The sequence below is a fragment of the Meleagris gallopavo genome, chromosome 26, assembly GCF_905368555.1.
Source record: "Meleagris gallopavo chromosome 26, MGAL_WU_HG_1.1, whole genome shotgun sequence".
Lineage (NCBI taxonomy): Eukaryota > Metazoa > Chordata > Aves > Galliformes > Phasianidae > Meleagris > Meleagris gallopavo.
The window spans coordinates 3,185,264-3,208,278 of record NC_139429.1 but is presented as its reverse complement, the minus strand read 5'-3'; the positions used below and the strand labels follow the sequence as shown (position 1 = coordinate 3,208,278).

Here is a 23,015-nt window from a genome sequence, read left to right as displayed (position 1 = left end):
ATCACTAGCACTGAAATGCTCTCTTTCTTTTGCTTTCTCTTCAGACAAAAAGCACTGGCATCGACAGGTGGAAGAAGCGTCCAAGCAGCATGCGACTGGTTGGTATGAAGTAATACATGTTAAAAAGAGTACAAGAAATCAGTGGCTTTAGTGGCTAAGATTTTAGCCATTAGAAAGCAGACTGTTACTGCAGATGTTTTGATGGGAACAAGGCCTGAAACACGGTTGCAATTAGAGAGCCAGTGTTTGAGAGCTGTAAATAAACAATGGAGAAAAAAAGCCTTGTCTGAGAGTTGGTGATCCCTAGCAATAGCAAAAAAGGGGGAGAGAAAGGAACCAGTCCTCCCTGCACCACAATGCCCAAGGAGAAAACTGAGAGCCGCCTTCTCAGAGATGCTCAGCCGTTTTCAGTGCTTTCCCCACCACGTTATGCACACTGAATGTCAGAAAGACGGAGGCAGTGAGTGAGGTTACATCTTCAGACTCTCCGTCTGAAACTAAAATCCAATTTTCTGTATTACTTAGCAGTGGTAAGGAACTGCAAGAGAGAGGGTGCAGCCCTCAGTCTGACCCCCAAGAGTTGATTTTTTCTACGAACGGAGAAGGAAACGGAGCGAGGACAGGGGAAACTGATTTTGCTGAAGAAAACCCCTTTCTATGCCAATCTAAACCTCCTTTCTCCCTCTCAGGCTGTTCTCCCATGTGGGTGATCCGTTCCTGGATGACACCTTGCCTCGGGAGTACGTCCTCTACCTGCGCCCCACTGGCCCCCTGGCTCAGAAGCTCTCTGAGTTCTGGCAGCAATCAAAGCAGATCTGCGGGAAGAACAAAGCTCACAACATTTTCCCACATATCACCCTGTGCCAGTTCTTTATGGTAAACCAGAGCTCCTCTTTCTGCCGCCTTTATGTATGCATGCATGAGCAGCCCTTGCCAGGCTCAGGCTGGAGATGCTGCACACTTCATTCAGTTGCTGCAGAAGGGTTTGAGCTCAGGAATTCAGGGGTTATGACAAGAAGTGCCTGGGCTTGGTGAGGAGGTAATTGGGTTTTAAACGAGCTGTTTTCAGGGAAGAGCAGCAGACCAAATTCACGTAATCGCGAATGATTGCTAACATGAGAAGGGCGTGTGCGGGGAGATGAGGCTCAGGAGGTTATTTGGGGATAGCTGATCCCGCTTTGAGGACAAGGGATGGGCAGAGGACTTCTGAAGATGCCTGTTTCTGTGACCCCGTGCTTTTTTCTCACTGTGTGCCAGCAGAGGCAGACCATTCATACAGCACCATTCATGCTCACCCACTTGAGCCTCCCTTTCTCTACCAAGTGCACAGCAGAGCTGAGTTCAGGCACAGGGATCAGCTCTCCACCTGAGCAGTGCTTGTCCTGTTTCCTTTGGCAGTGCGAGGACAGCAAGGTCGATGCTCTCACTGAAGCCCTGCAGGCCACTGTGATGCGCTGGAAATGCAAATTCCCTGCCCCTCTGCCCTTGGAGCTCTACACGTCCTCCAACTTCATCGGGCTTTTTGTCAAGGAAGAAAGTGCTGAGGTGCTCAAGAAGTTTGCTGCAGACTTTGCTGCAGAGGCTGCCTCCAAAGCAGGTGGGTGACACTACATCATATGAAACCCCACGCTTCTCCCATAGTGGCCATTTCAGAGGTCATCTTCTGCATTAATCTGGCAGTCTTCCACAAGCAGGCAAAGGGATAGTGCCCAATTAATATAAAGTATGAATAGGAATTTAAATGTCAGGGCTGCCCACAGGGAAGCGGCGATACCTGTGAGCTGAACCAAGGGGGGTCTGAGAGCAGCACCCCTCCGGGTGCCTTGCTTGTCAGCAGGTTTTCACTTTAAAGATACCTCACACTTAGTGTCAAGCGCTGCTCCTGAAAGGGAAGTTGACATTTGGCGGTTCTTTAACCTTTCAGACAGGCTGCAGCCTGCGGGGCTGAGCATTTCCTGCTCCACTCGCTGCCACAAAACCTTCCTCAGCCTCAGAAAGGCTGCGTTCAGCCCTTGGCTGCACTTTCAGATGCACACAGGGCTCTGAGAGAAGACCCAGAGCACCCTGACAACATCGAAGGAGCCTTTTCACCAGCCTTGCTCAGTGCCAGCCAACATCCAGCCCAGCCCACACCCATCAGTTCTTTCTTAGGGGCAGCCAGTTGCTGCACTGCAGGGTGCAGCTGGGTCAGTTTATCACACTGAAGTCTGCGGGGCTTCTTTGGAGTCCCAGAGCAAATTGTCTCTCATTGATCAAAAAAAAAAAAAAAAAAAGATGGATGAACTTGCAAAGCTACTCCTGGCTGGCATTTACAGCCAAGTCTATGAATAGCTGCAATTCTGACTGAATAATCAGTCAAATTTAATTGCAATTTTCAGTTGAATAAGCAAAAGTAAATTACATGCAAACAATGCATCCTATGATTTCTGCATCCACTGGGAGAACCCCAGCGTTTCACATACTTCCACCTTTCTGCTTCCCTGAATCTCTTCCTGATTTAGATTCTACTTTTGCAGGATCTTTTTGAATCATTATTTTACCTATTTCTGCTTTCACAATTTGGGAACACCTTTCCCTCAATGAGTGAGCTAATAATCCAGCTAATGTTCATGAAAAAGATGTAATCAATTTACATGAATATGAATTATGGATATCCATGGATACATGGATATGTAATTTCTACCATAAGAGAGAGAAGGGACAGTAAAAATAAATGCTGTTTCACTTGCTTATTTAGGGGAGATCCTCAGCTCCCAGTAACAGAAAGGCTGCTCCCCACTTGGGAAGTCTCTTTTAGCAGAAGGCCTGTGTGTGTGCATTACAACAGTTGTTACCACACCATCCAGAAAAGCCCCTTTTCTGAATTCAAATGACTTTTGGCAGTTTGGCAAGGATGTTTGGTCTACCACCCTGGTGTGACTAAGAACTGAATCAGACCACAAATCTCATGGCTCAATCAGAGGCACAGCACACACAGGGAGCTCACATCTGACTTACCCAAAGCCCTTTCAGAAACTCACCTCCAATATCTTCTGCTTACGCTATCTTAAAAAGCTGCACTACCACCTCCTGCTCATGGCCCACAGCCGCTCTCACACCTTAGAAAAGCTGCTAATCTCAACAGCCCTGTCTTGCTAACTGACATCTTCCTGCTGCAGATGTGCACGTGGAGCCCCACAAGAAGCAGCTCCACGTGACGCTGGCCTATCACTTCCACACCAGCCACCTGCCCACGCTGGAGAAGCTAGCACAGAACATCGATGTCAAGCTGGGCTGTGACTGGGTGGCTGCCATATTCTCCCGAGACATACGCTTTGTTAACCACGAGGTACGTGCTGTAGAGTTTGTTTCAGTCCAGAAAGAAATGGTTATCGTTCTCCAACACAATATATGGAAAAAAATCATATATTTCTATTCTGCAAATTGGGACCTTGGGCACAGAGAAAACAGACAGGAGATTGGTCTCATCTCCTGTGTGCTTCCCCATGTCAGATGTCTAAATCTGAGCCAGCCACCCGAGGCTCTCCTTGCAGTCAGTGCAGTGAAACAGACACGTCCAGGAAGAGCATCATCCTCCTTCCCTGTCTGAAGAGCCAACTCGGCCTTTAGAAGCTGCAGGCAGTCTGTGTTATCACCAATCACAAAGGGAGCTGCTGTTGAAAACCAGCTCACATCTGTGCCTATCTAACTGAAGGCAGCCATGTGCCAGAGCTTTGGCCTTGTGCTATCAGGTGACAGTGTCTAGCTCCCACCTCCCTTTGAAGATACCACAAATATCTAGGAGGATTAATGAGCAAATGGGCTGACGCCATCCGAGCTGATGAGCCTGGTTTTTATTTGCATGATACCACTGAAGGAGTTAGACTTGCCAGGGCCAGCAGCGTGCCTGTTCTCCCCTTCAGTGAGGGCTGCCACAGCCAATCCTAAGGAAAGTCACTGGTAGACATTCAACACATGAGGATTCCTCATGCTCCAGACCAGAACAGATGACAGAATTATATTTACAGACCTTTACCCCACTTTTTTTTTTTTTTTTTTTTTTTTTTAAACTTTATCTTGCTCACATTGGGAAGCACAAAGAAAAGCAGGTGGTCAGAGCTCAGTATTACTCATCACCTATGAGCACACAGTTCTGAGAGCAGGATGTCACAGATTCAGATCTGCTGTCAGCCCCAGCTCTCTTTCAGCCTTAACTTCAAAAGCAATAGCAGTGAGAATTGCTCTTGTAGGTCAAGCACAAGTGGTTACACTGACAATGGCCACTGAGCACCAAACTGCTGTGAACTGCAGGTCACAAGAAGAGAGTGGTTCCATTTCAACCAAAAGCTTACATTTAAGCTCGCAGTTGTGTCTTTGCCCTCACTAAAAAACATCCCCTCCTAGTTGTCAAAGACATGAGTGAAATCAGAGAGAAGAAAAGCTTTCCAGCTGTCTAGGAATGGGAAACAGTAGGAATTCCCTCAAGGTAACGCTTTCCTGGATGAAGCATGGAGATGCTTGATAAGGAGAGCTGCTTACACCATGAAAAGGCTAAAGGCCTGGCATGGAAGTGCCCCTGCCTCACTCTGCTAGAAGATCCTTTCCATTAACAACCCTTTCATTCATTTGTGCTTCTGTTTCTTCCTCAGACTCTACAAGTGATCTATCCTTACACTCCCCAGAACGATGATGAACTCGAACTGGTTCCTGGAGACTTTATTTTCATGTCCCCAGTGGAACAAACCAGTACAAGTGAGGGCTGGATTTATGGCATTTCCCTTGCAACCGGCTGTTCTGGGCTGCTGCCTGAAAATTACATCACGAAGGCAGATGAATGTGGGACCTGGGTGTTCCATGGGTACGTAAAGCTCCTCAGTCTAATTCGTGTCATTGCAAAAAGGGAGCTCAGCAGCTGCAATTTCACCTGGGTAAGTGAAGAGACTCCCAGGGCTGCTGAGAAGGTGGCTTTGGGGGAAACATTCTGGCACACCAAGCCCCATCTGGTAAACAGAGGAAGAGCAGGTGCTAGCCCCATGCATGGGATTAGAGAAAGATGTGATTTATTCAGCTAGGATGTTACAGCAACTGTTACTCATAGGATGGCTGCTGCTGGTTGACAGTAGCAGGAGTAAATGGCCTCTGCACAGCCACTGCAGTGTAGGCATCTCTGTGGTGGGACTTGGGTCACAAAGCTTTGAATTTGTGCATTAATTTGGGAAGTGAGATCTGTTGCGTATGATTCCATGGGGAAAAGGACTCCAGATCAGCAAGATTTCTTCAGACACTTTGCAAGACATTCAGAGCAGTTAGTCACCTGCCTGCCATTTGCTTCAGTGAGAATCAAGACCTTGACTTTTAAATAAGGTTATGATTTATGCCTCTTGGTTTTGATAGGAATTAGATAAGCCTAGTAAAAGCCTACTGCTGGACAGGTGGGTCTGGGCAAATCCCACAGGGATGTCTGCATCCCTAAGCAGCCAAACGCCTTTGGCACAACAGGAGCATAGAGAGTAGCTTCTATGTAAGAGCACAAGACAACAAGGAGAGCACAAAGACACCTTCCTGCCTGCTATCTGTCCAATAATCCCAGGCAGGTGCAGAGGCTTGGGTATGGTCACACAGCAGATTACAGAGGGAGAGGATGGAGATACAGAGCCAGATGCAGACAGTTGATATCTCAAATTTCAGTGGGCAAACATGGTCTGTGGGGAGAGTGTCAGAGCAGAAAGGGAGCACGTGACACCCATGTCAGCACAGGACAAATACTGACCTCACTCAGCATTTAGTAGAAATCAATCCAACATCTCATCAAGTCAAGCAAAATGCAGGAAACAAAAGAGAAAAAAAAACAGCTTTTTTTTTTTCTTTGTTCGTGACTTTTCAAGCTTAACACACACGTCATGGTGAGCGACAGATGGAGAGCAGACACAGGGCAAATGTAGCTTCCAGGCTCACTTCCAGATGTGATGGCAACGACCATTCTGTGCTTCCGTAAACCAGACCTGGCTTCACCCTGAGTCTTCCCCAATCCAGAAGACCTTCAGGCAGGGATAAGCACAAGAGATCACTCATTCATCCCTTCTGTCACAACCATCCATTCTTTTTCTGCCTGCCCTGTGAAAAATGGTCACCACTTATAAAGGGCTTCCACTCATACGTGAGCCAAACAGAACAGTCCTATCTATCCCACATCTGTTGCCAAACTTCAACTCATCTTCCATTATAAGGAAAGAAAAGCCCTCCAGTAGCCAGGGCTTAGCAAAATTACAATCAAGGCACATGGACAAAGTCAATCAGCGAGTCTGATTCAAGACAGGACTTAATCCAGACCCTCCCATTTGCAATCCAGCAATAATTATCTTTTCTTCCCACAAAAGTTCCCATCCAAAATAGTCTCACACCCACAAATACTGCAGCAGCCTGCTCTGCATGCTGCTTTTTTTCTTACAGTACCTGGAAGGATTTTGAGGCCTAGAGAGACTAGCATGGGGAACAATTATTATTGCAGCTAAAAGGAAAGCCAAGCATTTTCTAACTCCAGCATTGCTTTGTCTCCAGGCAAGCAAAGAAAGGAAATGCCCCTTCCCTGATTACTGCTAAAGATTATAAATCATGAACCAGAGCATGCAATATGAAGCATTTATCAAAAACATTATTATATACCCGGAAACAGTCTCATTTTACACAACAGCTTCCCACAGGGAATATTGGGTTACAGAATGTCATTTGGTCAAAACAATATAGCAAGCCAAATGCAACCAAAGCCCAACTGCCATCCAGGTCAAGATGTTCACCATTAGATCTTCTTGGTAAGAGGAGAATGGAGCACAAATAACTTTATTTCATAGACATGAAAGAAAGCATGGCATTACTCACCAGGATTGCAGAGCTGCCACATGGAGGAGGTGGGACCAGTGCCCAGTGCTGGGAGTGGGGCTGCTGGTGGCGAGCAGTGCTTTGTGCTGCCTCTGTGTACACAGCCACGTCCTGCTTTATGCCTGCAGAGGAAGAAAGAAAAAATAGTCATTGAGTTTTCCCTCCTAGTCACAAGAGACTGCATTCTTCAAGTGAAAATCATGCATTATTGAGACCATTGCTAAAATACAGCTCATTCTGGGCTGCAGCACATAGCAATACCATGCAACAGATATGGCAAGGAAAATGCTATTCTGAGATACTTGAGCAAATTCAGATTAACTGGCTTTGGAACATTTCTCCTGAAAAAGATTTCCCTGTTGCTCTACTCAAGCAATGCAGAAGCTGAATTCTGGCCTCTGCAGGACACAGTTTTATGGCTAATATCCAAATTGTGCCTCTAGAGCTCTGCCCAGCACACAAACTTCCATAGTGCTTCCATAGACAAACAGAAAACAAAAAGACATCCCTGCCCTATAAGAAGGTTGTGCCTCAGCTGCAGACCAACAGGCTGCCATCACTAAGAGACAAATCTGATGAACTGTTTCATAGCTAGAACAGGTTTTGCTTTCAGGGGCAGAATGTTCATGAAACCAGACTCGAGAAACCAGTCTTGAGAGACTCCAGGTCTGAATCCTTTCCCTGGCTCCTAAAACAGGAATGGCATTGCTTCTATTCTGCAGACCCAAGGATTTGCAATGCATCTAAAGTGCATTTCTCTGCCAGCTGTGGCACATTGTGGCATGACTGGACCTGGTAGGGGAAACATTTGGTCTCTGATTGGTGCTATAAGCTGGAAAATAATTGCAGACAAATTGTTCCAGCATCCCATACAACCCCACCCAAATCCTAAACCTACGTAACCCCTTCTTGCCATTCCTGCAGGAAGGGTGATGGTGTTACGGAGAATTTCATGTTACCTAGCAGTAGTTTCAGGCCCAGCACTAGCTATGTGGTTATGCAAAAAGAACAGCTGATTTTTTTATTTTTTTTTTCCAAGTTGTAAGAGGAAAGCTTCAAAAAGCAAAATGCATGAGCCAGAAACGCTCATTTGGGAAGCCTGATGTTTGTTCTTGTTTGCTCTAAATCTTATGATCTGAAAGTCAAGGGCACTTCATGACTGCTCTGCTGCTAGTTCTGCATCCTGCAAGTGAAAAATAACCTTCCTGAAATGAGCTTCACACTCTCCTTTAGGCTGAAACTGGCTGCATTTGTAGCACTGTCAGGAGATCTGTTCTGACTGAGCCTGGGAGGCCACCTGCCCATAGCTATGTTAGAAACAAAATGTTGGGTTTGGGGTTTTTTATTTTTTGTTTTTGTTTTTTTTATCCCTTGTGTGGCACCAAGGTGGAAATCTCCTGGTAGCAGCACAACCTACTGGTGACTGGTGAGCTGAAGCTGCTTGGAATGAATCTGACCTATAAATCCCATCTGTATAGTGCATATGTATACATCTATACCTTAAAGCCTCCCCAGTGGGGTATTTTCTACACCACCTTGTGTGCCTGTGAATTAGGAGGTGGCCAAGTCAAAAGGAGAAATACTCCACCCTCAGCACACGGAGCCCCAAGGAAATGGGAAACCCAGCAAATGTACAAAAATTGGCTTGCCCCACAGAAGCCACAAAAAACAGGCATTCAATGCCACGGGTCTCTTGCATGTACATTTAATGGCATACAGCAGGAAAAAAAAAAGTGCCATCTTTGCATCTGTGCACCCAGCACCATCCAAAAGCTAAAACGTGTGATGATTCCCTGCACTGTTTTTCCATTACCAGCAAAGCCAGAAATAGTCACCTCCTCCACCCCCAAATGGATATCAGCACTATAGATATTACATAGCAGGCTATTTTGGCTCTCTGAGAGAGGCCAAAGCTATTCCTTGCCCCTTTAATAAGCCTGAGAAATCAGGCTTGGCACAAATAGAAGGGGGAGGAAAAAGAGCCCTAATTTTTCAAGCTATTTGTGCCTCAGTAGTTTTTTTTCCACTGTTTTCTTCCCATTCCGCAACAATATCTGGTTACTTTCCCTGGAGATCTTTCTCATCCTGATAGCAGTGAGTGACAAGGTAGAGGAGTCCTTTCCTACAATGAGGACTAATGGCTTTGTGTCATGACAGAGACCTTCCCTCCATCACCTCCATTCTTCAAGGGGTTCCTGGCCAGGAGGACATTGCCTCCAGAACACAGCAATGTCACCAAGAGCGAGGAAGGCAAAGCATCTCCCCCATGCCATCAAGAAGACAGTAGATGCTATTGTCTGCTTCAGTCTCTGTGTGCCAAGTGGAGGAACCACAAGCCTTTGGGAAAAGCTTCCAAACAATGACCTATGCTTAGAAGATGACTAAGCTGAAATAGTGTCAGTGGTTTCTGTTTTCCAGCAGTGGAAAGGAGACATGGCTGAAGGCAGGGGGGTGGCTCTCCTCCAGGCACAGTGAGATAGGATGCCTTTGCCTCATCACCGCTTGCAGTGAATCCAAGCATCTATTTATAGAGAGTACAGCATCCATGGCTTTCGGCAAGGGCTTAGGGAGAAAATAAGTCTCAGAAACGGTGCAGCAGTTCCTCGGGAAGAGGAGTAGTGAAACAAACCCTCAGTATTCTCCTGGCTGGTGCCCCTGAAAGACTGCAATGCGGGCAAAGCAGTAAGAGGCTGAGAGCTGCAACGCTGAACTAAAGACCAAGATGGGCCTACCTAGGGACTTAAGCTCCTTCTCACCTGAGATTTTCATATTTCTGGGCTAGTGGGGATATATCCACGTGCAGCTGGTTGTGCCTGTGCTATGGGCTGACCGCTGAGCACAGGGATGGATGCCTGCCTGTGCTCCCTGCTCAGGGCTTGGCACACACTGATGCACTGCAGAGCTGCTGGATCAGAGCTGTCCTTATCCTGCCAGCTGGAATCACAGTCTGAGCATCTCCCTGCAATATATCATATGGATGTACTCTGCACAGGAGGGTTAGACAGGATTTCTCACCCCAGCACCTGGTCAAATTTCTCACAGTTTATCCACCAAATCTCCTCCTACATTTAACTGGTGTCAACCTTGACAACTGGTTTTCAAGGTCTGCCTGGTTCCTCGACTCATCCTTGCACCCAATCCCACCAGATAAGGGGCCAATATCAGTACCAACAGCGTGGCACTTTTTACGTCTTCAAACTGGCACAAGACATTGAATTTGCAGATTGGTTCTTTACAAAAAATGCAGATGACCTACTTTTGTTCCACTGGTAGAAGCACGGGTGTTATTTTAACAGCAATGAGAAGCTCCTCTGAGATTTTATCCTATCTAGGTGCTCATCAGGAAGCAACTTCTGATGTTTTTAAGGCACTGAAAAGTGCAAGCGAAGGAAACTATTTCTGTCAAAGCAAATGACCACGTGCATTAAATGACAACCTTTTTTTAATGACTAAGCAAGTGCAGCCTATTCAATGTAAGCCAATGAGCAGAGGGTCACTGCAGGTTCTATAATTGCCTGTCAGTTTGCTCTCCTGGGCCTTGGTCACAGGCTTTGAATGTCTGGGCATGAGAGCTGTACTCAGAGGGAGCGTCAGCAGATAAGCATCTTGAGGGAGAATGGGATCTATTATGTCCCTCTGGCTGCATTTCACAGGAAGAAACTCTGGTGAGAATAAATTCCCACTGTAGATGGGAAATGGAATAGACAGCACTGAAAAATGTAGACGCAACCACCCAGACTGAACATGTCACATCCCTACAAGGCAATATAACTGTTTTGTGCACAGGAATCATGAGAAGTGCCCAGAATGACAGGCAAGGCTGTGCTCCAGCTTTCCACTGTACCCCTTAAGCAGCAAAGCACTGATGCTCTCCTTGCTCCTCCCAGTCAAAAGGAGAGATGCAGGTCAGCTGTAACCAGCAATTCCATATGCTGACTCTCTCCATCCTACAGCTTGCTTCTTGCCAGTACCAAAAGAGACATTCCAGTTCTATTTAATATGGGTAATGGTCCACGAGAGCAATCCACTACACTGGTAAATTAGTATATTTCCCATTTGTAGCACAGCCAGTGAGCAGCCCAAATACCAAGCACTATACAAATATAACTAGCAGCAGCTCACACCATTGAGGCAAGAGAAATCTCTCTGTAGCAATTGGCTTCCAAACTCGTCCACAAAGCCATGGTGAGTAACATGCAGCAGGTCCCCAGATGGGGTTGATGTTGGCCCTGTGGCTGTGAGAAATGTCCTGGCATTTTCCATGAGAATATTAAAGGTCTGACAGCCTCACAGACCAACGCCTGCACGCTGCTGTTCAGTAAAACTGTTCCTAAGGAAATAAGAAGCCCATGAAGACAAGGTTCATCTCTTCATGTGTGTATATTACTTAGCAAGGTGCTCTCTAGGCAGATCTAAAATACAAGTAATAAAGTAATAAGGTGAACTACAGTAATTATCATCTATTCCTGCATACAGCAGCCCAAGGGCATGATGCCTGAAGTACTCCCAAAGCCAACACCTTTCTGTTTCTGGCAGGTCCTACTCAATCCTGAACACCACATCTTCCCCCTCCCTTCATGCTTTCACCGACGGAGCTCTGGAAAGAAGACAGCAGGAAGACCAAGGGCCTGGGGACACGGGGCCACTCACCATCATCTGCCAAAATGTGCAGGTAGGGACCCTTACGCTCAGAGATCACACACACCTTCAACAACAAATTTTCAGCAACTGTTTATTTCCCCAGCACTTATCCTCTGGTCCCTTTTCACTGGTTCCAAACACTGTGCTGGAAGTTTCCACTTGCAATTCTCTCCGAGCTTTACAAGGACACAACAAACCACATGCAGAGAAGACATCACTACTGCTAGCCCTGCTCTTTGCAGCCATGTGGCAGAGCCTCATCCTCCGCTCAATTTGACAGTTTTACACCAGCGTAACCAACTTCAGAGTATTTCCTGTACCTGCACGAGGCTAAAAGCAAGAGCTGGCCAGCCCTGGGTGCCATTAGCAAATCAGATCTCAGAAAAACACTTGCACTTTCATAAAAGCCAAATATGCTGTCATTTTTTCTTTCAGCCGCTGAGAATAAGCAGCCAGCCAGGACCTCAGAAGCGCTGCCTCTTCGTCTGCAGGCATGGAGAAAGAATGGATGTCGTTTTTGGGAAGTACTGGTTGTCACAGTGTTTTGATGCCAAAGGTGAGTGGGCTCCTTTGGGTCCCTCAGGCTCTGGGTTTAGGTGAAGGAAGGAGAGTAACAGCTGCCCAGAGCAAAGCTTAGATGGAAACTCTGGTTTCCAAAAAGGTGCTTTGACATTGTGACAGCAGAGCTGCACCAGATGCAGCAACAAAAGCCAAGGAGTAAATATTGCACTTGCTAATGTTTAGAAAAATAATGCAAGAACAAGTTCTATTAAAGTAGAGTCACCTAAAGAGCATTTTCATTTGGAAGTGATATTGATAGTCAACATCCAATGCAAACACCTGTTAAAACTTTGCATATTTGTTCTTGGTCCTAAATGTAAAAGGGTACATTTTGAGTGCCTTTCAGGGGGCAAACTGGAGATGGCAACCCAGTAATCTGACTATAGGCAAACTATGATCTGCCACGAGTCCCCAATATATTTCTTTATGTACATACACTTGAGACAGAGGCTACAGCTACAGACCATAGTCTCAGGCATTGTCATCTTTAGAGCTGTTTGGAAATTTATCAAAAAGTGTTTTTCTATTTGAAGGGACAATTTTACAGCAACCTTCTTTCCAAGTCATATTTGAAGAGCTCTGATATTTTTACCCCCCATAGAAGTGTACAAGCTGGCGTTTCAGTTATTGTGGGATGGAAATTACTTTCTTTTTGGCAATCCTAAAGATAACTTGAAAACATTAGGAACATTCCTTGCAGATTTTGAATGAATACAGCATAATTTTGTCAGGTTCTTGTTAGTTTTACATAGGAAACACTGCTTGGCAGCCAGATCTAGGCAGTGCCTTCAAGGTGCAGACGCTGTAGTGCAAGAGGGAGGAAATAGACACGATGCTTTCCGTCTCTCTGACCTAATAACTCCAGCAACTGCTCCTGACCTCTCCCTTGCAGGAAGGTACGTGCGCAGCAACCTGAATATGCCTCACAGCTTACCTCAAAGGAGCGGCGGGTTCAGGGACTATGAAAAAGATGCGCCCATCACTGTGCTTGGCTGTACGCAGGCGAGGCTCGTTGGTGAGTTGCCCCTGGCAGGCATGAGTTTGCCCAGGAAGCTTTGCTATCTCCTTCCCACGCGCTCAGACACAGAAAGAGAAAGCACAAAGCAGAAAGAATGAATCAGGGGCCCCAAACTAACAAGATTTTGGTGTTTCAAGAACCTTCGTGAAGTCTCTTCACTGGCAAGCCCCTTCTTGCCTCATTCAGGTGCTGCAGCTGAATGAAAGGCAAAGCACAAACCCCAGGCTGTGGTATAGCATCACAGCCACGAGCAGTGTGAGGGCAGAGCATTTAGTACTGCCCTGTAAGCGTGCTGCACTGGCAGATGGTGTTATTACCAATGTCCCTGAGAAATGCAGCAATGAATGCAGAATGTGGTCTTGCCTTGATTTTGACAGTCTTAAAATGTGATCTGCAGTTCACCACACCGGTGTACTTTCAGCAGCCTATCTGAGTTTACGTTTGCATGGCGGAAGCACAGTCCAAATTACTCCCAGTGTTCACCCATCCTCATCCCTGGCTCCTGATCCTGTTAGTTTGTGTACAGAAAGATGATTATTCAGTAATCAAGGAGCAAATATTAAGCCCAGTGACTAAGGGAGCCCGACTCCCCAAAGGACATGATCTTCAGAGAACAGCACTTTGCATTTTCTCAAATTCAGATCCTTCAGAGCACTTCACGTTGGTCACATTCAAAGTAGGGCAGCTAAAATTATACTTGCTTTCTAAACAAAAATAAATCACCGCACGGCAGCGGGATGCGCGCTCTCCAGGCCACATGGCATCAGGGTTTGCAATATGCACATAACAGAAGGCAAATCTGGGAGCAATCACAGCTCACTTGGCTGCCATCATTAAATGATCCCAGCACACAAGTGTGTACGTGACCGGGCACATCCAGCTGCCTGTGCTGCTGCAGCACCGACCTGACCTTGGTGCTTGCTGGAGCCCTAATTCCTCCCACTGAGGAAATGAGCAGCAGCCCCATGGCAGAAGGCTGCTACACATGCAGCTCTTTCTAAATTAGCCCACTTCTCCCAAGAGATTTAGAGATTGCTTTGACATGGTTACAGCCATCATTAAACACATGAAGTCGAGGTTAATAACCCCTTCTTACTCCCACCTTTGTGCCCTGCCTCTTCAAATGGAACAAAAACATGACTCTCGTAGCACAGGTCTGTGTGATGCTCAGAGCCCTGTTCTCATTTGGTTCCCTTAGGCTTCGTGAGAATATTAATAACCCTAAGAGTGGAGCTGATTCTTATCTCATTTTCAGTGATCTTCCACCTGTGTAATGAAATGGTAATTTATACTAGCAAAGAATCGAGCCAATTGAATTAAGTTGGGTTTGAATTAAGTTGAATCAGTCTGATTTATGACTTTTAAATGAAATTAAATGAAATTCAAGCTCTCTCTGCAGTTTTTCCCCCTCAGTGCACTATTCACTTTTTGGCTAAGTACGAGAGAAAAAGAAATAGAGCAAAAGCTGCTGTGCTTTTTTTGCATACTGGTTAAGTACGTAGAAGCACATGGCACAATAAACATAGAAAAATGTCCCAGTTCCACAGCTGTGCACGCCATAATAATAAAATATGATGGGTACATTCATTTCCTGAGACACAAGCAGCGCAGCTGGGAAGCTCCTGCAGCTCCTAGCTGGGTGGCAGATACCTACATGCTGTTGTTGCTGCTACCATGCCATTTGTCAGTTTTTATTCACTGCTTTAAAATCTGCTTGCAGGAGAAGCCTTGCTTGAAACTAACACCATTGTAGACTACATCTACAGCTCCCCGTCCCTTCGGTGCGTACAGACAGCACACAATATCCTGAAAGGTAAGAACCTATTGAGCAGGAAAGGCTGCATTCTTCTGGCTTTCTGGGAAAAACACTGCCAACCAGATAAAAGGAAACGTGGCATGGGAAAGCCAAACAAATGGTAGTTCAGGGTGAGGATTATTTCCATGGAAGTGTACTTTATGGCAGGGCATCACCACCTGGAAGGAGCCCTCTTCTTACTGCATGGTGGGATGAGTGTACAGGAAGAGGTGTGCAAGCCCCACGGCCAGCACAAGTCTGGGATTGATTTTGTTCCCACACAGAAGCCAGGAGTTTGGGGCGCATCCAGCTCAGCTCTGTGCTGCCATGGTGCTTCTTCAGTCGCTGCCACAGGAAGAGTAAAGCATTGCAGAAACTAGGAAGGGAAACAGCAATGAGGCATGAGACCTCCTGGTATTGAAAACAGTTGAAAAACAGCTCCAAAATGCAATCATGCCTAAGTTCAGAATATTGCATGTAATTGCTGGCCAGCAGTTTGCATGCCTTTGTACATCACATGCCAAGTATGTAGATCAACTACTTCCTCTTCTCAGAATCACTATTAATCAAGTGACTACTTAGCATCAAAAGAAAACTCACTATTTAGAATCAAACCTAAGCATTAGAGCCACAAAGTCTTGCTGCTCTCCTCCACAGCCACTTTCAATGATACAGAGCTTCTTTTCTGCCTTTTCCAGGTATGCAACAAGAGAACAACCTGAAAATTCGGATAGAGCCAGGCTTGTTTGAATGGACCAAGTGGGTCTCGGGGAACACACTACCTGCTTGGATACCCCCCATGGATTTAGCTGCAGCTACTCTAAGCGTTGATACAACCTACAGGTAGCAAAAAGGGGGGGTGGGGGGCATGGATTGCTTTTTGGGTTTGTTTTCAAAGAGGGACACTGCTGCATTTCTAAACTTAAGCATGGCTGGCAGTGGGCAGAAAACCCTCAAAGTCTATTTTTTTTTATATTCATTTCCTAAAATGTAGGAGCTAAGGCTCAGGTAGAGCCATGCAGCCCTGCCTTTGGTGGTATGGAGGAAACAACAGAAGTAGTTTTGCTGTCTCAGTTCACTGATGGACTGAATAGCATCACAGCTTCAGCAATGCCTGCCCTGCCCTTTCCCAAGGAAAATAGCTTGTCTGTCTATCCTGATTAGCATGATGATGGATCTTAACTGTGAATTTCATATCATCCTGGGGAGCATCTGTACATCTGTCAGGAATTCAGGGTCTCCTGCATCATCAGCATTCAGAGGTCTGCCACCAAAAAGCTTGAACACAAAACAGTTATTGCTTCTCAGCAGTTATATCCGAAATATTTTTAGTGCAAAATTCTGCAGGTTCCTGACTTGAGTCTTCTCAGTTTTCAACCCCAAAAGTGATTGCTGAAAGTAAACAAAATAACCATCTGCTTGAAAACACATTTGAATGGCAAATGGATAAACACCACTGATCTCTCCCCAACATTCGTGCTGCTCAGTCCTGGTGCCACATCCCCAGCTCCTGCCCACATAGCTCCTCCACCACAGTGCCCTCCAGCCCAACACACAAATGCTTTTTACTGTAAACTGCACAGAGAAAGGCTAAATAAAACCTAGCAAGAAAATCGTAATGCAGCAAAGAATAGACAAGATCATCCGTTCGGGCTTCCTACTCTCAAATTTAGGGTTCCTTAATACAAGCCGGGCTCACAGAGCTCCCACAAAGAAGGAAACTCCCCAGAGGCCACAGGGCTCCAACCTCCCACCACATCTCACTACCTGCATCGCTGGAGCTTGGCACACACACCAGCCCTTGCTACTTTAGCATGAGCCTGATAATGGGCTGAGCAACCTCAGATTGAAACAAAACCTTCATAGCGCGCGCAGGAGTTCCACCTAAATGGGCTTTGGTGACAAACACGTTGTTTTTGGGTTTTTGTGGTTATGATATCACCAGAACTGCTGGTGTTTCCCGGAGTCCCAGCGCACCCAATCGTGTAAGGATGTTCAAGTGAAATAAGCAGCTGAAACTGCAAAAAGCAACAGAAAGAAAACAAGAACAAAAATAAAACAGAAACACCCTGATATTTTTCATTCCTAATTATACCATAAAGTCACCAGAGTTGTGTCCTTTTGGTCTGCAGCTAAAACTCCAACACGCCTGGCTATCTAAATAGAGGACCTTACACTGTATTTATCCCTGGGAGGGTATCAAATGGCTCCCACATAGCACAACAGCTGGACCACAGGAATCTCAGCTTCAGAACACACCTGCCTTCCAAAAAAGACAATGACAAATGCTCTCAGCATGAGAGAAGAGCCTATTCTTGTGTGAGACTGGGAGACCTGTCCCCTGGTCCACCTCCCATCACTGCAGTAATTCCTGCAGACAGAGCAGGTCACTGGATGAAGGAACATCTAGCTCCCTTCCTTGCATAACAGCATGAAAATCCATCATAGCAATCCTTACACTGAGCTCTGGGTGTCCAGGGGATTAGAAGAGTTAAAAGAACATATACTTTCAGATGAATCATAAGCAGCACTTCTAACGCTTCTTCTAATTTACCATACTTGTTTTGCTCACAGACCTCATATTCCTGTCAGCAAGTTAGTGGTTTCTGAATCTTATGATACATACATAAGTAGAAGCTACCAAGTAACAAAAGAAATCATCAGTGAATGTAAAGGCAAAGGTAAGTGCTCCACTCTCAACCTTTTATTTTGGTGTTTGCCCACCAGCCTTGGCAGCACTGTGTGATACTGGTTGTCAAGGGTCTTGGAAATGAAGCCTGAAGTAATTGGTGGACATCCATCCAAGTACTTTAATCAGAATTAGGTTTTAGTTAGAAGAAAAGCACCTGTGCAACACAGGTGGAATCTCACCAGACATTTCAAAATGAAACAGCACTGAGCTAACTGATCCCCAAAATTGAGAAGTGCTCTATGTTGATAAGCCATGTCTTTCCCTGCGTACACCAATTTAATGTGCTGTCATATAATGAATGGGACCCACTCTGAACATTTCTAATGGTCAGCTCCATCTCAGGCACTGCTCCTAGAGCTGGGAACAGTCTCACACCTCAGCCTGCATTTCTCACTGTTTCAGGAAACAACATCCTGATAGTGGCACACGCGTCCTCCCTGGAGGCTTGTACCTGCCAGCTCCAAGGGCTCTCGCCACAGAACTCCAAGGACTTTGTACAGATGGTCCGAAAGGTAATTAGCAGCAAGGGGTAAAGCTCGCTGGCTTTAAAAAAAAAGAGAGAATAGATTTGCAACCTGCTTAGCCAGGCAGAGGACACTTTGTTCCTCTCACCCGATCATTCAGCCCATTGCTGAGTTTCATCCGCTTCAGAAGTCAGGAGGGTAAAGCAGATTGGTTAAAGAGGCTTTATCTGATGTGACACTTCTGTAACAGAGCAGGGGGATCAGATGCTCACCTACAGCTGGGCACTCAGTGCAGCTATTCTAAACCTGCACAGCTCGATCTCTGCTTATTGCTTTCATTTCCTTCTCTCTTCATGCAGATTCCATACCTGGGTTTTTGTTCGTGCGAAGAACTGGGAGATACAGGTGTCTGGCAGCTTACAGATCCCCCCATCCTCCCTCTCACACATGGACCAACTGGAGGCTTTAACTGGAGAGAAACCTTACTACAAGAATAAGCAAAGCTATACAAGCAAGGAAAACCCACGGCCTTTCCAAGCGTTGGAGAATGTCTCTTCTTTCTTGTGTTTATTGACAGTGGAAAAATAGTCATAGCATTACGTGGATTACACAAACAGCTATTCTAGCATATCTTACACGGCCAGAGTCATGCCAAAATTCTCATGTACAACTAGGCAAACATAAAAGGGAGCGATTGGGGTGAAAACATTAAAATATAGGTTGAAATTCTTGCACTGCAGGGAGGCTGTTCAGTCAGTAGCTCAGGTAGATTTCCCCACCACGAATGGAGCTCTGATAACACCAGTAACTTCCACTGCCTCCCACACCACACCAGTAACAGCTAGCACTGTGTGAAAGCCCAGCATTCAGGAGGGGCTTTTTCATTGCTATTTTCTGCAGAGCAGTAGCAGGCTTGCTCAGGACCACACGCTCACTCCTCACTCACAGCCCCCAGGTTCTTGGCACTTTTCAGAGGGCTCTCCACCACCAGTAGGGAACAAGAGGTCAGCACTGCCTCACAGGCAGCACCAGATGCTCCTCTCCTCTGGTCCAGCCCTCTGCTGGGTGCTGTGCACACTGCTGATGCAAAGGCTGTGGGATGCTGATCTGCATCAGGAGAAGTGCTAAATTTCACAGCACTTACTGATGAAGATTGCACATCAGAAGAAAGCATTATGGTGAACAAAGACCAGGCACTGTTTCTTTTAAGTGGAGATGGAATAACCCTTTTCCAATCAAATACGGAAGATTTATGAAGTGGTTTTGTTCCCCTCTTTACTTAGAGGATTGAAATCCACTCTTGTGCACAGAGCTAGCATGAAGCATTTGTGTCTTCGTCATTTATAGCCCCCTTAGAAGACCCTGAAAAAGGGGTTCTGCCTTTATTGAGATTTTTGTGCTAGTCATTACACAGCAATGGCTTTCTGCCAGCCCTGGTGAGGTTCTGCACTAAGCAGCTTTCTGCAAAGACTAACAAACTCAAAACAACACTGAAATTCAGCCTTTGCTGCATGCTCTCCTTCCAAGTGCCATCTGTCATTAAGACAAAGCAGAGCTGAAAAAATCAGGGCACTGAAATTCAAGAGCAGTATGTTTTGTTCTACGTTCCAGTAAGGGAAGGGTTAGCTTTTGGGAGAAGGGAAGGGCTTCCATCTGGATCTACAGCTTTGTGAAATCCCAGGAAGTTCTGCAGCAAACAGAGCTGCAGTCCTCATAGTGCAGCAGCCTTGCCCTGCAAGATACCAACACCAGCCACTTCAGAAGAGAATGCTACAACACCCCATAGATGAGAGTTTATAATGCTAATTGACTTAAAGAGAGCTGCTCTGAAGCTAATCAGCTAGGTCTTCAAAACGCTCCTGCAGATGTTTGTATAGCTTACTTTGAGAAGGTACAAAAAACGTGCTTACATGGGACAAAAGAAGACTTGAGCATACTCCTTCCTTAGTGTAGATAAAAGCAACAGCAGGCCTAAATTACCCAAAAAGGTGATAGCTACAATCCAGTTAAAGAAAGAAAGATTTGCTTACTTGTCCCAAGGATCACAGCTTGCCAAATGCTCCAAAAGAGGGAATCCCCAGGTAGAGACCCTTCCCTTAGGGCAGCTAGCCCTTAAATGAGGCTTAGGGAGGAGCAGAACCAGGCTTCACCTCTTCTGGTCTCACAGGTGAATTGCTTTCACCTGTGCTCCCAGGGCTGGCTATATTTGGACCATCATTCAGAGTATGCCCATAAAATATAATCAGATTTACCAGAAAAGAGACTCTGGCATCCTAGGGTACCCCTCTTCTACCCCGGTTTCCCTCTATAGAAAGCACTAATATCCTTAGTTAAAACATTTGCACAGAAGTTTATAGAGGCCAACTTTAACAAAGGCTTATAGTTTGTCATAAGATCAGAGCTTGATTTGGGGCAAGTTTCTTTGGGGCAGGAGTAGTCTCACCTTGCATTGGATAAGATGTAGCTGCACTTCCAGCAGTCAGAACAAATAAGAAGTGGAACCTGTTTCTAAAGCAGGTAAAATGCTCTGCAGCTGTGATGTAACGGATCTTAAGGGGCTGAACTCAGCTTTGTCTCCACTTTAACGAGCTGATCCTAAGCTTGCCGGGGCAAACACAGCAGATGCTGTACAGATGTTGACTCAGCAGAGAGCTCATCCTGTGCAATATGTACATTGTCACAATGCATATCAGTATCTATTATTTATACATTCATGACTGTAATACACAGTTGGCCATTCATAAGTGCATTACGATACCAGGGATGTATACTGAAAAGTCAGGGAAATAACTTACGAGACGACAGAAAAGAACTGCTTCTCTGCAGTTATACTGCTGTCACTTTAGTTTTTAACTATAATTTAAACTCTTCTTGGCTGTGTACAGACGTTTTGAAGAGCGTTTCTGGCTTGTTTTCCTCCAAGCTTACTCACTGCAAATTTGCAAAGAGTTTATTTAAAACTGAAGAGGCGACAATCACACGACAACTGATTTGGTTACTGATGAGCGTGTGATTCTCTGGATGGCGTTTGGTTTCATGCTGTGGGTCAGCAAGGCGTGATGCAAAGCAGTGGAGGCTGCTTAAGTCCTACTGCAGTTAAGCAATGTTACAGAGTTTATTCAGACAGAAGCGTGAAACAGAGAGGGAACAAAACCTGAATGCACAATTTGAATAGCGTACTAGCTGATCTTTGCATATAGTAACTAATGCAAAACAAAAGTGTTCTGTTTGAGAAGGTAAAATATGTTAAAATACTCTCTTCTTAAAAAACTATATTTTTGGATGCTTGGGAAAGTATTTTGACAATTGTAGTCTTATCTCGCATTAGATTTTTCAGGTGTCAAGAATGTCAGGAAGAAACTCTTACTTTCTTCCAGTATTTTGATTTCTTGTAGGGGTTTTGTGTTAAATAATGTCATGTTGATGAGGCTTATTGGGAGAAAAAAGAAAAAAAAGATGTTTCTTTTCCATTTTTAATTAATGTTAAGAATACAGAACAGTTGCTGCTTCACTTTCACTCCGTTGCTGCTCATTAATGTGTATTTAATGTCGCTTCAGTGTTCTGTCACAGAAGAATGTTAGGCTTGAGCTACCAAAAGCAGGTGCAAGTCTTCTCCTTGCCATCACTGGGAGCTGCATCAGATCCCAGGAGTTTAATTAGGGTATAGAAGGCAGGCAGCAGTTTCTAGATTTCTCCCACTCTTTGCAATTAAGGAACGAAACTGGCAACCTGCCAAGAATGTGGCTCTTTCAGTGTTTCCATAAAGCATAATCCAAGGGTTGTGCTAGAAAAATACAAGGATCAAAGCACAGAATCAAGCTCTAGCATGGCAGTTGCTGATGGAATGGCACTAGGGGGGAAAAACTGGTATGTTTCACCAAGTTAGGATTTGAGCAAGGTTTTGCACTGGGCCTGTATCCCTGGACAAGATATCTCCCTGTGCTGAGGAGGCTGGGAGCGCAGTGCAGTGTGCCCCTACCTGCTGGTTTGAGCTCTGCATTTCTCTTTAATGCAGGTGCCAGGTCTAACGTTCCATGAATTTTCCCTGCATTTAGTGCAGTGGTAGCTGCTGCCAAAAGATTAAATCCTGTGCACACAGGACAGGTTCTCAGCGAGTGTGAATTGATGCCCTGTACTCCCATCAACAGAGCTTTGCCTACTCATGCAAACTGAGGAGGTAGGTGATACCATCAGACAGAAGCATCCTCCCTTTTTGCTCACTCAAGTTTCAGAAAGACCAACTGATGGCAGGAGCCTTCTCCTCCCCTGTTGGTAGCTCCTGGTATCAGCTTTATTAGGCAAGTGATAATTAACATCACCAGAGAAGCAGTTGTTTAGAGATTTCTGTGGGAATTATTCTTCCCAAAAGCAACACGGGCACTAATTCTGCAAAACAGAGAGGAGAGAAGAGCTGCTGGAAGGCTGCTGCCCAGCGATTAAATTATTTGGACTTAAAATACAGATGTGAAATGATGGTGGTGGCAAACACATTTAAAATGGTGACTGAATGAAAAAAAGAACACAGCAGTTCCTGTGATCGGTTGCATAGGCTCCAAATTGCCACTTAGCTCTCACCACTTCCCCAGATACACATTGCCTGGAGAATAATGGTGACCCATCCACACGACACAACAAAACACACAGCCATCTCCTTTCTGTTCCTTCCCATTAAAACGTACTTTCTGAAGTTTCTCTGTGGACAGTTCTTAAAACTTGATGTTATCAGTGGATACATATTTTTTTTCATTTTAAACCTATTGTACCATTGTTTATTATGTTTTCTAGTGTGAGCAGATCGTATTTATTTGAGAAAAATGTTTGCTGTTTAAAAAACCAATAATTGTATTGCCAAAAATAGCTGTAATTACCTGTGACATCTGTATTTTTTTATTTGGGGGCAGGGGGGGAGGGTTGGTTGTTTTTAATCTCAAGTGCTAACAACTGTTAAAACAACCATTGCATTTTAATTTGCTTATTACATTAAATGG

General features: G+C 45.3%; 2 protein-coding genes across 3 annotated transcripts in view; one reads left to right on the top strand and one right to left on the bottom strand.

Moving 5' to 3' along the window:
• UBASH3B (ubiquitin associated and SH3 domain containing B) overlaps window positions 1-21,543 on the top strand; it is a 54,599-nt gene extending 33,056 nt beyond the window's left edge. The window contains exons 2-14 of one of the 2 annotated variants that reach the window (XM_085209395.1): window positions 45-98; window positions 690-876; window positions 1,399-1,597; window positions 3,159-3,328; window positions 4,629-4,837; window positions 11,392-11,527; window positions 11,932-12,052; window positions 12,950-13,072; window positions 14,796-14,888; window positions 15,569-15,713; window positions 17,445-17,551; window positions 17,965-18,074; window positions 18,386-21,543. In XM_085209395.1, coding sequence (XP_085065521.1) covers window positions 45-98; window positions 690-876; window positions 1,399-1,597; window positions 3,159-3,328; window positions 4,629-4,837; window positions 11,392-11,527; window positions 11,932-12,052; window positions 12,950-13,072; window positions 14,796-14,888; window positions 15,569-15,713; window positions 17,445-17,551; window positions 17,965-18,074; window positions 18,386-18,523 — 1,792 coding nt within the window. In that variant the 3' untranslated portion in view covers window positions 18,524-21,543. The remainder of the gene's footprint in view (window positions 1-44; window positions 99-689; window positions 877-1,398; window positions 1,598-3,158; window positions 3,329-4,628; window positions 4,838-11,391; window positions 11,528-11,931; window positions 12,053-12,949; window positions 13,073-14,795; window positions 14,889-15,568; window positions 15,714-17,444; window positions 17,552-17,964; window positions 18,075-18,385) is intronic. The other variant, XM_085209397.1, reaches the window with a different exon arrangement.
• LOC109371009 (uncharacterized) overlaps window positions 1-23,015 on the bottom strand; it is a 214,789-nt gene that overhangs the window by 176,900 nt on the left and 14,874 nt on the right. Inside the window, exon 3 of the transcript XR_014879734.1 lies at window positions 6,856-6,977. The gene's annotated coding sequence lies outside the window, so the exon portion shown is untranslated. The remainder of the gene's footprint in view (window positions 1-6,855; window positions 6,978-23,015) is intronic.